This window comes from Hyaena hyaena, unplaced genomic scaffold (genome assembly GCF_003009895.1).
Source record: "Hyaena hyaena isolate Hyena2069 unplaced genomic scaffold, ASM300989v1 scaffold_572, whole genome shotgun sequence".
NCBI classification, from domain to species: Eukaryota; Metazoa; Chordata; class Mammalia; order Carnivora; family Hyaenidae; genus Hyaena; species Hyaena hyaena.
This window is the reverse complement of record NW_024081210.1, coordinates 657,848-675,354: the sequence shown is the minus strand read 5'-3', so window position 1 is coordinate 675,354 and position 17,507 is coordinate 657,848. Positions and strand designations below refer to the sequence as shown.

Sequence of the window (17,507 nt, the reverse complement as noted above, 5' to 3'; positions counted from 1 at the left end):
CATATTGCTAAGAACCAATCTCCCGGATACACTGTTAAGTGAAAAAAGCCAGGTACAGAAAAGTGTGTATACATTTGGCATTTTGCATAAGAAATATGGAGACAAAACTTGGAAAACAAATAGAAATACACACACATACATATGTATACAGACACATAAATAGTGTATGTGTTTGTGTATGGCTATAAGCAAGTAAGTATATGAGATATATGAGTATATGAGAGATAAGCAAGTACATAAAATCTTTGTGGCCCCCCCCTCCAAAAAAATAGCGCCAGTGGGAGAAAAAGAAGAAAGGGTCAGAGATGGAATTTAGCTTTTCCTGGCTATCCCTTGGTTTTATACTTTTGACTTTGGAACTGTGGAAATGTTTTTAATAATAAAATAAAATTAGTTTTAAAGAAATCGTAATACTGGCATTTTATTTTGAAATAAGCACACATATTATAGATAAAATACATGGGCAGTTATGCTAATGCCACTAAGAGTCAAGATTTTCAGCATAAGCGAAAAAAAGATACAAACAGAAAATTGAGAAAATTAAGTAAAAGCCCTGTAATGTTTAATTTGAACTGGAACTACCAGCAAAAACCCAGGATGAGAACAGGCCAAACCTACCAAATATTTACGGAAAAAATAATCCCATTTCTGCACAAAGCTTTCCTGAAAATTGAAGGGAAGGGTTTATTCCCTAACTCATTCTGTGATACCAGCATCACCCTTTTCCTAAAACCAAAGACACTAGAAGAAAATTATCAATATCTCTGATAAACAAAACTAGAGAGCTTTAACCAGCGGACTTGAGCACTTACTGTAAACCTGTAGGAATCTACACAGTGTGTCACTGGCATAAAGATGAACGGATCAGTGGAATAGAAACCAGAACTAGACCTACACATACATATAGAAATGATCTTTGACAAAGGTACAGAAGTAAAATCTAACTATATACTACTTATAAAATACACATAAACAGAAGGATGCCCAAAGCTTGAAAGAAAAAGGATGAGGAAATATATCCTGTGCAAATACTGATCTAAAGAAATCTTGTAGAGCTGTATTAATAGTAAATGAGTAGACATTAAGGCAAATACCAGTGTGACAGTCCAAGAGGGACCCTTCATGATAAAAAGTTCAATCCTGCAGGCACACACAACAATTCTGATTTGTATATATCACATAACAGCCTAAAGATATATAAAATAAAAACTTACAGAACCTCAAAGATCAATCTATAATCACGGTGGGAAATTATTAACACCTTTCTTCTAGTAACTGATATAACAAATAAGAATAAAGAGGATTTGAACAATGCAACCAAGAAAAGTAGCGACACTAGCATGTGGAGGACACACTGCCCCGAGGCTGTGGAACACACGTGGAGGCCGTGGAACACAAATGCTTAGCCGGTGTGCACGCCATGTGAAAAACCAACATGACGCATCACGAAAAAATTCTCGACAACTTTCAAATGACTCAACTTATGAGAATTAAAAAACTATACATATACGGATCAGAGATGAAACCACAAAGAGAAATTGGAAACTATTTTGAACTGAATGATAATGAAAATACATATCAAAATTTGCAGCAGATAGCCAAAGTGATAAGCAGAATGAATCTGTGACATTAAAATGGATCTTAGAGGGAAAACACTGAAAAACAAAGGGCTAAGCACTAATCTTAAAAAAATTATAAAAAGAACAAAAACAACAGAGAATAAAGAATAAAAATAAAGAATAAAAAAACAAGTGAATAAGATAAAAGCAAAAATTAATGAAGTGGAAAGCAAATATACAATAGAGAAGATCAAAAAAGCCAAAATTTGGTTCTTTGTTAAGACTAATAAAATTGATAAGCCACTAGAGAGACTTATCAAGGGCAAAAATGAGAAAACAATCTAAGGAATGTAGCAGGAATATTTAACTTGGATATTAAGAGAATATTATCAATAATATAATGACAATAAGTTTGGAAATTTGGATAAAGTTTTAATATTCCCATTATTTCTCCAAAGACATCCAGATGGCCAACAGACACATGAAAAGATGCTCAACATCACTCATCATCAGGGAAATACAAATCCACAAAACCACAATGAGATATCACCCACACCTGTCAAGAATGGCTAAAATCAACAACACCAGAAACTACAGGTGCTGGCAAGGATGTGGACGAAGGGGAACTCTCTTGCACTGTTGGCAGGAATGCAAACTGGTGCATTCACTGTGGAAGACAATATGAATTCCTCAAAAATTTAAAAACAGAACTACTCTATGATCCAGTAATCACACTACTGGGTATTTACCCAGAGAATACAAAAACACTAATTTGAAAGGATATATGGACCCCTATGTTTATCGCAGCATTTTTTACAACAGCCAAATTATGGAATCAGCCCAAGTATCCACTGACAGACAAATGGATATAGATGTGATATATATGTACAATGGAATATGACTCAGCCATTAAAAAAAGAATGAAATTTTGCCATTTGCAACAACACAGATGGAGCTAGAGGATATAATGCTAAGTGAAGCAAGTCAGTTATGACCTCCTTCATATGTGGAACTTAGGAAACAAAACCAACAAGCAAAGGGAAAAAAAGAGAGACAAATCAAGAAACAAACTCTTAACTACAGAGAACAAACCAATGGTTACAAGGGGGGCGGAGATGGGTCAAACAGGAGATGGAGATTAAGAGTACACTCATCATCATGAGCACTGAGCAATATAGAGCTGTTGACTCACTCTACCATCTACCTGAAATGAATCTAACACTGTCTATTAACTAGACTGTAATTAAAGTTAAAAACTTAATTTAAGGGGCCCCTGGGTGGCTCAGTTGGTTAAGGGTCCGACTTCCATGATCTCACAGTTCATGGGTCCAAGCCCCACGCGGGGCTCTGTGCTGACAGCCAGCTCAGAGCCTGGAACCTGTTTTGGATTCTGTGTCTTCCTCTCTCTCTGACTGTCCCCTGCTCACGTGGTCTCTCTCTCTCTCTCTCTCTCTCTCTCAGAAATAAATAAAAACATTAAAAAAAATTTTTTAACTTAATTTAAAAAGTTCCCATTAAAGCATAACTTACAAACTGACAACAGAATAAATAGAAAACATAAGGTTTCTTAAGTAAATTGAATCAATAATCCAAAGCCTTTCCACAAAGAAAACTCTATTTCTAGAAAGCTTCACCATCAAGTTCTACCAAACATTTAAGTAGCCAATAATGCTGTTTATACAAATATTCCAGAGTATACAAAAAGAGTGAATATTTCCCGACTAACTTTATGAGGGCAGCATAATGTTTCTGCCAAATCTGATAAGGAAGTGATGAAAAAAGAAAAGTATATGTTAGTCTTACTCAAGAACACAGATGCAAAACTTGAAAAGAAAATATTAAACTAAATTTGGCACTGTGTACGAAGGATAATACATCACAAGCTACATTTAGTCTAGCACTTCAGTTTAACGTTTGAAAATCAATCGATGTAATTCATGACATTTAACAGGATAAAAGAGGAAAACTGCACCAGAGTAGCAACGCCCCCAAATCACACCCTTATCCACAAGGGGTATGTTCTCAGGACCCAGTGTAGGCCTGAATCCGTGGATAGTACCAAACCCTTCATATACTACGTCTTTTGCTATACATACAGACCTACGATAGAGTTTAATTGAGAGTTAGGCACAGTAAGGAGATAAACAACAATAATAAAATAGACCAATTATAACAATACACTGTAATAAAAGTTATGTGAATGTGGTCTCTCCCTCTCTGAAAATATCTTCTTGTACTATATTTACCCTTCTTGTGGTGATGTGAGATAACATGACTGTGATGAGATGAAATGAGATCAATGACGTAGGTGTTGTGCTGTAATGTTAGGCTACTACTGACTTTCTGATAATTCATCAGCTTTGGGACTGTACTTGACCGTGAACTGAAACCACAGAAAGCAAAACCACAGACAAGGGGGACTACTGTACCTCTCAAAAGCAGCAGAAAAACACTGGATAAAATTCAACATCCATTCACACTTAAAAGTTTTTTGGCACACTAGAACAGAAGGGAACTTCCTTAATCTGATAAAGGATATCTAAATAAACAACTACCAAACAACTTGGCAGTAAAATACTGAAAGCTGTCCTGCTGAGATCAAGCAAGAAATACAGATGCCTGCTATCCCTTCTGTAGAACACTGTAGTGGAATTCAGTCATTTAATAAGAAAGAGTATATATACTAGAAAAGAAATAAAAATGTTTTCTTTACAAGCAATCTTATTGGGTTCACAGCAAACTCAAAAGGGAACCTACTAAAGAATTTCCATTTCCCAGTAGGATGAAGCAGGTAGCAGCAAAGAAGATGGAGTAGGTAGCAGAAATCTACTGCTACTGCTGTGACAACTAGGGAAAAACAGATTTCTTAGAAATCATACTCCTAAAGACATCAGACACCATGAAACCAATGAAGACTACATGAATTAAAATTTTAGGAAGGAAGGGACCATTCCCAAGTGAGCAAAAAACACCCACTGGCTATTTTCTTTCCTAGATGTTTCTTATGCAATTCTTCTTAGAAATTAAATCTGCAATTTGTGCAGATTTAGGGCTGAGGATTATGCCTGCATAGACAGAGAGAACTCAGTGAGGCTTTTCATAGTCACCTGGGCTGGAATGATAGATGGTAAGGACCCTGAAACACACATCAAGTTTTCCCCAGAGGATATTTACCGAGCGCATGGGAGTCATAGGAAGCTGAAGGCTAGAACAGAAAACAGAGTTAACATCCCTATGGCCTTGTGGTGCTTAGGGAAACAAAGTCTATTTGCAGAGAGGGCATCAGCATCAAACACATAACCTAGACATTTGCAGATGCTGAAGCTGCATAGGCAAGGAAGCATCTAGATAATGAAGAACACCATAAATTTTTAAGACAAATTGGAAGATACCTGTGACATATATTAAAGACAAATTAATACTATTCAGGATACATAATAAACACTAACAAAAGGACCACCAGAAAGATAACTGGGCGAAAAGTATCAGTTGACTTATAAAAGAAACACAGTAAACATGTAAAAACATGCTCACCTGTAACCAAGAGGTTGCAAATAAAAACTCCCAGATAACATTTAGTCTGTCCTATTGGCGAAATAATAATTAAAAGTTTTAAAAATTCACTATTATCAAGCTCCACGAAGGGGAAATATTCCTACTAAGTCCAACTTAGGTGCACACTGTTAATAAGGCTAAACTCGCCTAGTTGGTGCCTAATTTGCCAGCAGACAGCCAAGGAATTTTTCTAATCACCAAAGGATTTGGCAGAACGTTCATGACATAGACCCATTAAGAAAGGGACTAGTCTGATTGGAAACATCCATTTTCTATTTGTGGCCCAAGAATCGGTATGAAAATGGACAAGAGGCACGGCTAGAGTAATGAGCTTTCCTAAATTAGCGGGCATCATGGGTAAGTAGTGTGCTGACGGCAAACACCCATAAACCAGAAGGAAAACAAATAAGGCTACAGGTGGGCTCCAGAGGGACTTACATTCTAGGTTAATGGAGTTTGACATGTGCTAAGCAACCACCGAGCAGCAGAAGCGGGCTCTAAAAATATTCAGGAAATCTGGCAGGAAATCTGGGAGAATCAGGAAGACTCGTTAAGGACGCTACCGCAACAGACCCGGCAGGAATCACAAGACTCTGTTTACAAACTTAAACACTGCAACCTTTGGGCCGCCTTAAAAGTCTAGTTACGGGTAGAAAAAGATTGAGTAAGGCTTGAAGACTCCTGGAGGAACAGACACTTGCCTACTTAGTTCTCGAACAGCATCACGGCAGCGGGTATGCTGCATAATGAGGTGGCTTTTAATTATTAAGAAGCAAAAACCTTAAAATTACATTGATCAATAATCTCAGACATAAAGGTGACGTTTTACAAGCTCTGGTCAAAAATGATTTTAAGATAATTATAATGTGACATTTTGACAATATAACAAAGAATGATTTAAGAGGTATAATAAATGGTTTTTTTTAAATTAACTGGATGGATCAAATGTTAAAATGCATGTCAAAGGAATTATAAATTTCAGAAGGTTAACAGCTCGCTGATTAGAAAATTAGCATGTATTTTTGCTTCAGTGGTCACTTCCCCTTGATGAGCTCCGCCCGCCCACCACCTTGCTCGCTCAGGCCCAGCAGGGTTCCACACGGGGAAAGTGCCTCCAGCTCTTATCACAGCACTGTGTCTCCCTGCCGTGCTTACCCCTGGCAATGACTTCAAGAGGAAGGTCTTAGTGTTCTTCTGGTTCAGGGATGAGGACCACTGCTGCTGTCTCTGTACTTTTTCCAATTCCAAACCATGCCCTCCCCACAATGACGGAAAAACAACAGGCATGAAACACCACAACAAAACAAAACCCTAAACAGAAAAATTACAAACAAAGCCGAGAAGCTTACTCTGGACTCAGGCCACCCCAGGGCATCCAAGTTCTGTTTTGTGCACATGAATTCTTCGGTGGATATTTTTTCTTTTTTCTTTTTTACTTTTTAAATTGAACTATGTTTGACATATAACATTGTGTAGTTTAAGGCACACAACATGTTGATTTGATACATTAATATATATACTGTAGCACCACTGTCACTGTAGCTACCAGCACCTCTATCACTTCACATCACATTTTTTGTGGTGAGAATTAAGGTCCAGTCTCTTAGCAAGTCTGATGTTTTTAATAATCCAATATTGCTGTTTATAATAATTTCCCTATTTTAATGACTCATTTACATATCGCTTCTCAGTTTCCATTGTGGAAAGTTCAAGCTGTATGGGAAGGCATACAGGTAAGAATAACTCTGGTATTTGAGAGCATGTGCTGTGTAGTTCAAGGGCAATCACATGGTACCTTCCTAAAAATGCTAACAGGAGTCTAAATGTTCTGCACCTCCCAGCAAATAACGTAGGAAATGGCTCTTGCTGGCTGCCATGCACCTTGTAGCCACTGGAGGTCAGCAGAGATCCTGGTCCCACCAGGGGCAGATTGATGGGACTTTCTCCATCTACAGCAGCAGGACCGCCAGGGAGAATGATGAATCCAACTTTCAAACTCCCCAAAAAGAGGATGCAGAAGATGACACACAGGGAGATCATGATCAACAGCTGAAGCAAAGGCAAGTTTTAACTGTGTACATGTGTAGGGATTTTGGAAAAGAAAGAATTACAAAGAAAATGAACCACCACTGAGGAAAACCACTATTAACATTTTGATTGTATCTTGCTGACTTTGAATAAAAGTTGCTTAACAAGCAGTGCCATGTTTCAATGGAAAAAAAAAAAATAAACTCTAAGGTTATTCAGATAGCTAAGCTCCAGCATCAATTCTTGCAGAATGGATATCAGCAGCTTGGAAGAAAACCCTAGAAAAGGCAGAATAACACTCTTTAATCAAGAGCATCACCAATACTCTTAATGGAACAAAAGTCAATACTGTGTGGAAAAACACAGAAATCAGTGACTCAGAATTTAAAAGTGGTGTACAACAGTCAGATTCTGAAGGTGAAACTGTTTCAGGATTACTTGAACAATTTTTTTCTTTTTTGGGCACACACTAACGATATGACAAAAAAAATCTTTGAGTCTAAAATAGTTCTTATTAAAAAAATTCTAAGTGATAAGAAAGCATTGTGTTATATAATTTTTTTTCAGTTACAGATAAAAGTGTGCCTTCTAATTAATGCCAAGTTAGATTTGATGAAATACTGCAGAAAATACTTAACCATATTGTTGAGAGATACTGAGGTAACCTACAAAACTAATAGTTCATAAAAGCTGGCTACTATTCATTACATTTATCCATCCATCCACTCAACAACTGGAATCGTGTGCCTCCCATGTGCCAGGCACCATTCCAGTGTTGGGGACACAAGGGTAAAATGACAAGATCCCTTGCTATTATAAAGTTTACATTTTATCATTATTATCATCATCATCACTATTACTGTTAGTGCTGCTACCACTGTTCCCCAGGCTAGCATCTTAAATGAAATTTGTAAAAACTTGTAATACGAAATACATGTACCAAAAAGATGTACCAGTGTGGACTCCCTAAGTACAGAGAAACCCTCAATAATAAGCCAACAATAACTGTATCTTCACCAGAGACGTAGAAGTTCCTTTTATAGACACTCCAGGTGGGAGAAACTAAAAAGGTGACTGTGAGATCTTGAAACAAGGCATCTTAGTCCTGTGCGGGATGGGGGAGGGCACCTCTTCTGCTGCCATCACATGACAGAACTGCCCGGTGGGGGGGCGGGGGGGGGGAGGAGGAGATGTTCCACAACATTTTGCTTCTTGATTCTCTCTCTGTAATTGCCTTGACTTCCTTTTCCTTTTTTCTCTTCCTCCTACTTTGTTCCCTACCTTAAATGCAACATACGGAGGGGCGTCTGGGTGGCTCTGTCAGTTAAGTGTCCAACTTTAACTCAGGTCATGATCTCATGGTTCGTGGGTACGAGCCCCGCGTCGGGCTCTGTGCTGACAGCTCAGAGCCTGGAGCCTGCTTCAGATTCTGTGTCTCCCTCTCTGGACCTCCCCCACTCATGCTCTCTCTCTCGCTCACTCAAAAATGAATAAACGTTAAAAAAAATAAGTGCAACAAATGGAAAATTCAGGAACTTAGGAGGGAACTAAACTTTAACCCTAGACGAGGGTCATTTAAACTACAAGCTTTATGCTGGGGTTTCAAAAAAATATACCTCAACTGAAAACGTTAGAAGCTTCCTGATGACACGAGTCTAGTGTTAGTCTGAGTTCAAAATTCTCTTTCCATAGTTCCTAACCTCCCCCAACCCAGTTTTTCCTTTTGTTTTTTTTGTGGGGAGAGAGGTTGGGGGGGGTGGGGATCAAAGCTGACACATGTAGCTCACACACAGAAACAAAAGGGCTGAGCGTGCGCGATTAGCCTGGGACACCCGCCTTCGCCTTCGTTCTTTCTCCCGTTCTAAGTTCTCAACCTATTCAGCTAAACCTCTGAACAAAGAGAGTCCTAGGAAGGGCATATAAAGAAGTGAAGTCAAGATAGGGCAGAAAGCACTCCACAGGGTGCTGACGAGTAGAAGAGGGAGAGAGAAGGAAGTACAGGCAGCAAAGCAAAGAAAGGTATCCTGTGACAGTGTACGGAGACGGGTTTTCCTGATCGGCTGGTAAAGTGGCGTAGAGGACAACGCCCAAAGAGCTCCCAACACGTTCTAAGGAATGAGTCCCTGCGTTGCCTCCCTAAGGAACTACTTTGAAAATAGTCACTTGGACTGTTTTATGAAAATTAGGGCTATTCCATTTTTATAATTTTATATAATTACATTGTTTGTTTTTTGACTTTATGGTCTCACCTCATCCTTAATTCTTTTTTTTTTTTTTAAATGTTTTATTTATTTCTAGGAGTGAGAGAAAGACAGCGTGAGCAGGGGAGGGTCAGAGAGAGAGGGAGTCACAGACTGAAACAGGCTCCAGGCTCTGAGCTGGCAGTCAGCACAGAGCCCGACGCGGGGCCCGAACCCACGAACCACGAGATCATGACCTGAGCGAAAGTTGGACGCCTAACCGACTAAGCCACCCAGGCGCCCCACCTCATCCTTAATTCTTAAACAGGGCTGACAAAGGAAAGAATCCCGTAACGCAGCATTGGCAGAAATTCCCAAATTCAAGACAGTCTACAAAATTTATGGCTAAGATAGACAGATTTCACAACTAAATTCAGACATGGGTCACACCTTAATTTGAGCTTGCAACACATTATGAAGCAATGAGTAGTCATTAAAGATTTAAAACCTTCAGTGCAAGTAAAGGGTGATTCATATATTTGGCCTCATTAATTTCTTCCAAGAACCTATACTGGGTTTTATGAAGTCTTTCAGAATGTATTGATAAGATAAGCTGGGAGAACATTCACAAAAGCACGTCTAGCTTCTGTAACACCCGGTGGTAAGGAGGACAGGCTAATGTCCAGGAGACGGCAACCTAGGGAAGAGGGCAGTTTGGGGACCAACAAAATGGCCTCAACTGCCATACCTGCCCACGGGAGGTTCTCACTGAAAAATTCAGGCAGCCACAGAGAGGACTGGGGGTCAGTTTCCGAAAGTCATCAAGGGGCTCTAAGTAGCCCTCAAGATGCCAGCAAAAGTCTATTCAAGAAAGTTCTTTTTACATTCAATGACCCTCCAGAAGGTCAATTATCACAGTGAAAATAAACAGAAATTACAATGAACAGTATCACGATACACCAGCACAGAACAGAGTGCAAGCTTCTTCCAAACGCATTTTCTCAAAAATTCCCAGGCAACAAGCCCCTCCTTCCTGCTCCTTTCTTAACCAAAGACAAATGACAGACTTGGAGACTTTTTATATCAACTTCTTATTTTGAAAATTTTCAAACTTACAGAAAATACGAAAAAGTAATAGGATGAGCACCTGTACACCCTTACCTAGATGTAACATCTGCTCACATTTGGTTACCACATTTCTCTCTCACTACACACACGTGCGCTCACACCTTTTACGACAAGTGCTGACTCAAGTTCGGTGATTTTTTTTTTTTGTTTTGTTTTTTTTTAATTTTTATTTATTTCTAGGAGAGAGAGAGAGAGACAGCGTGAGCAGGGGAGGGTCAGAGAGAGAGGGAGTCACAGACTGAAACAGGCTCCAGGCTCTGAGCTGGCAGTCAGCACAGAGCCCGACGCGGGGCTTGAACCCACGAACCGCGAGATCATGACCTGAGCGAAAGTCGGACGCCCAACCGACTAAGCCACCCAGGCGCCCCTCAAGTTCGGTGATTTTTAAGTCACTTGTCCATGTACATATAACTTTCATAAATGGTGGGCTACTGGTACTAGAATAAAGTTCTTTATCTTTTTGGTTTTTTTAAGTTTTATTTATTTATTTTGAGAGAGAGAGAGAGAAGGAATCCCAAGCAGGCTCCACACTGTGAGCGTAGAGCCTGATGCAGGGCTCAAACCCACGAACCATGAGATCATGATCTGAGCTGAAACCGAGAGTAGGCAACCCCATAGAAATCTTACTGGAGGGCTGGGCCACATGGTATAAAACAATAACAATATCACATATGAGGCATTTCATTTTTGTTTCTACATTGACCCATTAGAGATAATTTAAACAGACTCTGATATAATTTGTTACAGACATTTTTAGTAATTTTTATATAGAAATTGGGTGAATTCTCAGCTTCAATGAGAAATCCAACTTAAAGTACTTTCTTTTGACCTTCAGGATACTAGAGTTACCTGGTACAGGCTGTGTACTCCCGGGCTCCGGTCTGGCTCCATCCACTTACTGTGGAACCCTCTGGGAAGTCACTCAGCCCCTCCAAGTCTTTCACTGCCTTCATCTGTACAGCGATCGCACACTCCCGCTCTCTCAAAGTCTCACTTTCATTCCCACCTCAGAAACTTTGCACCTGTTCCTCCTTCTGTCTGAAATACTCTTCTTCCCCTATTTCCCTTAAGAAGGTCTACTCTTCAGGTCTTGTAGCGCTGTCTCAGAAAGGATTTGCATTATCTCACAGCATCCAACACCTCTCTTCAGAGCAGTTATCACAATGAGCAATTGTGTATTTGCTACTCTTGCTTTCTGGGTAGATGTGGTTCAATGCTGTATCTCTAGGACTTATGCACATTGCATGGCAAAGGGTCTGTATATAAACATTTCTTTGGATGAAAACATAACACTATCTGACTCAAGGGGCTGTGGGGAAGAGAACCGGAATAACGCATGGAAAAGCACGCCTAAATCCAATAGACGCTACATAAACTGTTTTTTTTTTTTCCGGCAATTTGACTAGGAAGTTTTTACAGGAACTTTTCCAAGAAATAACACTCTTACTTCGGCTGGAAAGTCTGGGTGACACAGTGCACCAGAAGCAAGGCAGACAGACTAGAGTATCAGGGGGCAGGACAGAGTAGGCTGCCACGACGCCAGAAGGTGATTAATAAGAATGAGACATATGTGGGCGGGGTGATAGCCTCATTCTGAGGTCACCTTCTGCCTTTGCTAAAAAAGCTTTATACAGATCTTCTACCTCACAGAAATTAATCTTGAAGCAGCAAGTAGGTACATTTGGCTAGAAAGAATACTGCAAGGATATACAGACCACAAAAAGCAAAACTGCTTTTATTCACATACAATAATTGTCTAAGTAGAAAATCCTATTGTATCCACATAAAACCTATTAGAAATATTAAGTACTAGTATACAATCAATATACAAAAATCGGTTGTATTTTTAGCAACAACCAGAAATTAAAATTTAAAAATCAATGCCATTTATAATAGTACCAAAAAATAAATATGTGTGAGACCTAAGAAACAATACCAGACAAACTCAAATGCAGGACATTTCACAAAATAGCTAACCAATGCTCCTCAAAATTATCAACTGTCAAGAAGACCTGATGTCTAAATGCAATATGCTTGATCTTGGAACAGAAAAAGGACATGAGTAAAACAACTGATAAAATCTGAAAAAAGTCTATAGTTTAGCTGATGGTAAGTAATATACCAGTGGGTTAGTATCTTACTTTTGACAAATGTACCATCATAATGTACTGTGTCCACATTAGGGTAAACTGGGGAAGGGCTATAAAGGAACTCTCTGTATTATCTTGGCAATTTTTCCCTCTCACTGGTTAGAAATCAACAAGCTGATTTTAAAAGTCATAAGAAATTCAAAGCAACTAAAATAGTAAAACCACTTTGAAAAAAAAGTACAAAGTTGGAAGATTTATACACTATTGACTTCAAGACTTATTATAAAAGTACAATAATCCATAAAGTGTGGTACTGGTGTAAGCATAGACAAATCACAGACAAACACATCTACAGTACAGAACTGACATGTGAAAAACAGATCCATTCATATATCGTCAGTTGATTTTGACAAAGATGCAAAGTCAATGAAAAAAGGATAGTCCTTTCATCAAATAATATCACGACAGCTTGATAACTATATGCAAAAAAATGAACTCCAATCTATGCATTGTGCCACATGTAAAAATTAACTCCAAATTTGGATCACAGAGCTAAATGTTAATGCATGATCTGTGGATCATAGAGCTAAGTGTAAAACTTCATGCTATGAAATTTATGAAAGAAAACATACCAGAAAATCTTTGTTATCTTGGGTGAGACAAAGGCTTCTTAGATACAGTTTCAAAACCGGGCGCCTGGGTGGCTCAGTCGGTTAAGCATCAGACTTCGGCTCAGGTCATGATCTCACAGTTCTTGGGTTCGAGCCCCACGTCAGGCTCTGTGCTGACAGCTAGCTCAGAGCCTGGAGCCTACTTCAGATTCTGTGTCTCCCTCTCTCTCTGACTTTCCCCTGCTCTCTCTCCCTCTCACAGAAATAAATAAAACATTAAAAAAAAATTAAAAAAAATACACAGCTTCAAAAGTATAATCCAAAATGGATAAATTGGAGTTCATCAAATAAAGAATACATACCCTTCAGGGGTGCCTGGGGGGCTCAGTCAGTTAAGCATCCAACTTTTGATTTCAGCTCAGATCATGATCTCACAGTTCGTGGGTTCAAGCCCCACATCAGGCTCTGCACAGACATCACAGAGGCTACTTGGGATTCTCTCTCTCTTCCTCTCTGTTCCTTCCCACTTGTGCTCTCTCTGCCTCTCAAAATAAATAAACTTAAAAAAAAAAAAAAGAATATATACCCTTCAAAAGATACTCTCAAATAGAATTGGAGGTCTCATACTTCCTAATTTCAAAACTTATTATAAAGCTACAGTCATCAAAAAAGTGTGGTACTGGAGTCCAGAAACAAACTCTCACACATACGGTCAAATTTTTTTTGATGAAGGGCACCAACATCAATCAACAGGAAAAGGACAGTGTCATCAACAAATGGTGTTAGGAAAACTGGATGTCCACACAAAAAATGAAACGGATCCCTGCATTGCACTCTGTACAAAAATTAACTCAAAACAGATAAAGGCCTAACCACACAACCTACACTATAATACTCTCAGAAGAAAATGTAGAAGAGTTCCAGAACACTGAGTTTGCAATGATTTCTTGGCTTTTGCCCCAAAAGCAGAAGCAACAAATGTAAACACAGATAAACTGGACATCAAAATTTAAAATTTCCATGTAAAGGACATAATCAGAGTGAAAAGGCAACCTACAAAATAGGATAAAATATCTGCAAAATCATTTATCTGATAAGGGGCTAATACCCAGAATACATAAAGAACTCCTATAATTTAATAACCACAAATAACCTGATTAAGAACTGAGCAAAGGACTCAAAGGGGTATTTCTCCAAAGATGACATATAAACGGCCAACAAGCATGTGAGAAGAGGCTCAACATTACTGATTGGGGAAATGCAAATGGAATCCAGGATGAAGCAGCACCTCACACCCTTTAGGACAGCTATTCTCACAAAAACAGAAAATAACAAGTGTTGGCAAGGATGTGGAGAAATGGGAAACCCTGTCCACTGCTGGTGGGAATGTAAAATTGGTGCAGCCACCATAGAAAACAGTATGGTGGTTTCTGAAAAAGTAAATTCAATTACTACCTGGTCCAAGAATTCCACTTCTGGGTATATATCTCCAAGAACTGTAAGCCGAGCCTCGAAGACATATTTCATAGCATTATTCGCAACGGCCAAGAGGTGGAAGTAACCCAAGCATACATCAATAGATGGATGGATAAACAAAATGTGGTGTATGCATTCAACAGAATATTATTCAGCCTTAAACAGAAGGAAATTCTGACATGTGCTACATGGATGAAACAGGGATGAACCCTGAGGCCATTATGTGAAGTAAAATAAGGCAGTCACAAAAACAAATACTGTATGATTCTGCTTATGTGAGATATCTAGAGTAGTCAAATTCATAGAAACAAAAAAGTAACATGGGACATGCTAGGGACTGGGGCCAGGGGGAGTTGTTTAATGAGGGTAATGTTTCAGTTTCATAAGATTAAGTTCTGGAGACTGGTTGTACAACAATGTGAATATGCTTAAAGCTACTAAACTGTACAATTAAAAGTGGTAAAGATGGCAAATTTTATGTTTTGTGTATTTTGCCACATAAAAAGAAAGGCACTCTTAAGAGAGTGGGATGAAAGAAAATATTTGCAAATTATACATTTGAAAATGAACTTACATTCATAAACTAGAAAGCGCTCTCAAAATGCAGTAAGAAATTATTACAACCCATTCACAAGTTAACATCCATGTTACATTAAATAGACCGACCATAACAAGTGTTGGCAAGAATGTGGAACAACTGGAATGCTTCTATGCTGCTAGCAAATACGTAAAATAATGCAAATACTTTGGAAAACAGTTTGGCAGTTTAGTAAAAAGTTAGATAAACACTAACCTATGACCTAAGTATTTCACAGCTAAGTATTTGCCTAGAAAAAAAGAAAGTATACGTACAAAGAGTTATACCTAAATGTTCATAGCAGCTTTATTTGTAATAGCTCCAAACTAGAAACAACCCAACCATCTGTGAATAGGTGAATAAACTAATTGTACTACAGAGCCATACGACAGAATGCCACTCAATGATAAAAATGAATGAGGGGCACCTGGGTGGCTCAGTCAGTTAAGTGTCCAACTTCGGCTCAGGTCATGATCTCATGGCTCATGGGTTTGAGCCCTGTGTTGGGCTCTGTGCTGACCGCTTAGAGCCTGGAGCCTGCTTGGGATTCTGTGTCTCCCTCTCTCTGCCCCTCCCCTGCTTGCACACTCACTTTCTCTCTCCCTCTCAAAAATAAATAATAAATATTTTAAAAAAGCATGAAAAGAAAAACTTTTTGCCTTTGAAGAACTGACACTGCAATGGTTGAGACAACTATGACAGAATGAACCAGAACTACAAACACAGTGAGTCTAGTACGATGAGAGAGGAAAACATCACACATGCTGGACACAGTCGGGACGAAGCACCATTGCAGGCTCACTGTGAGATCCGTCACAGACAAAGAAAACCATGGGGATTTTACAGAGAATGCTCTGCCGGGAGAAGTGAAACGCAAGAGGCTAGACTGTAAGTGAGTCTAACCTAAGTTCCTCTACACTCTCAAGAATTACAATCTGTAACTACCACTAATTACACCTCGCACACCATCTCAGCCGATTTTAGTGGAATCTTTTAAATAACGAAAACACACAAAAATCTGAGATAGCTTTACCTGCAATGACTACACATGGTATTTTTGCATGATTCTAAAACTAACCAAAATCCATTTTTTCCCTAAAACTTTATTTCAATTTTATTTATTTATTATTTTGGTCTTCACTTTGGCAGAAAACATTGCTGGTTATGATTTACTACCTATATGCTTAGTTTACTATATTTTAATTAAAAAATTAATTACTTTGCAGGCAAAAAAAACAAACTAGTATTGTACTTACATAAAGGTTAAATATTAACATTTAACCAAAGTCACTAGAACCTTCCATCTAAAGCAGAACTCTTTTTGAGCATTAAAAAAGAAAAAAGTGTGTGTGCATGTGCAGACACAGGGATGGGACCGTTTGTTCCAGACTTTCTATTAAGGTACTTACAGTGCTGATCACAATCAACTCTGGCAAACACTACTTGATTTTCATTTGGATATTCTTCTTTAATAACATTAGAAGCTTCCTCAAAAATCGGATGCAACATTTGGCTGAAACGACACCTATGCACAAAGAAGGATACCAATTAAAACTGAAAAGCAGAAGCAATAACATCTTATTTCAGTTATCATCCATTGCTATTTAACATATGTACAATAAACAGCTTTTGAGATGATCACATAATTTTGCCATGGACCTGAATGTCATTCATTAAAAACGAAGACAATTTTGAATTCAAAGCCTATCCCAATTTAAAGACTACAATAAAGGATTTTGGATTTTTGCACCTTAAGAAAATGGCCACTATCAGGAAGCACACAGCTAAGGATCTCTCACAGAAATCAAGAAACGAGTCTGAAGTAAGCCCTCTAAGATGTATCTACTTGGACGTATAACTAGTAAGACTTGGGCATTTAGAAAAGAAATTAGCTTTCTCTACATAATGAACATATTTTTAGACTACTACACAAAAGCCTTAAGATGGTAAGTTTATTGCAAATAACCACACTGATTCACTTGACTATGTCAGTCAATCTCATATGCAAGTTTGCATACCAGATAAACAAGTGGCCTGAAAAGGATATATATACTATATTTTGAACTCTGTGCCCTCAAATTAACCTCTGGTTAAAATAGGCTTTCAGATCTATAAACAAATAATATTAAGTCCAGGGGCAAAAATGTTAAATTTCTAAACAAGATTTCCTACTTGTGTTTCCTTTGTCATTTGTTTTGTTTTAACTTTTAAAAAGGGGCACAAACACGAGAGTATTCCAGAAACTCGATACTTCTAATTCTGACTGTCCCTTAATCAGGCCAACTCCTTCACAAACATGTTAT

General features: G+C 38.5%; 1 protein-coding gene across 1 annotated transcript in view; it reads right to left on the bottom strand.

Annotated features, from left to right (window-relative positions):
* The window catches only part of ERP44 (endoplasmic reticulum protein 44), a gene marked incomplete at its 5' end in the record, with an annotated part of 103,197 nt that overhangs the window by 30,588 nt on the left and 55,102 nt on the right, over positions 1 to 17,507 (bottom strand). Inside the window, one exon of the mRNA XM_039256569.1 lies at positions 16,614 to 16,729. Within this exon, the coding sequence (XP_039112500.1) occupies positions 16,614 to 16,729 (116 nt within the window). The remainder of the gene's footprint in view (positions 1 to 16,613; positions 16,730 to 17,507) is intronic.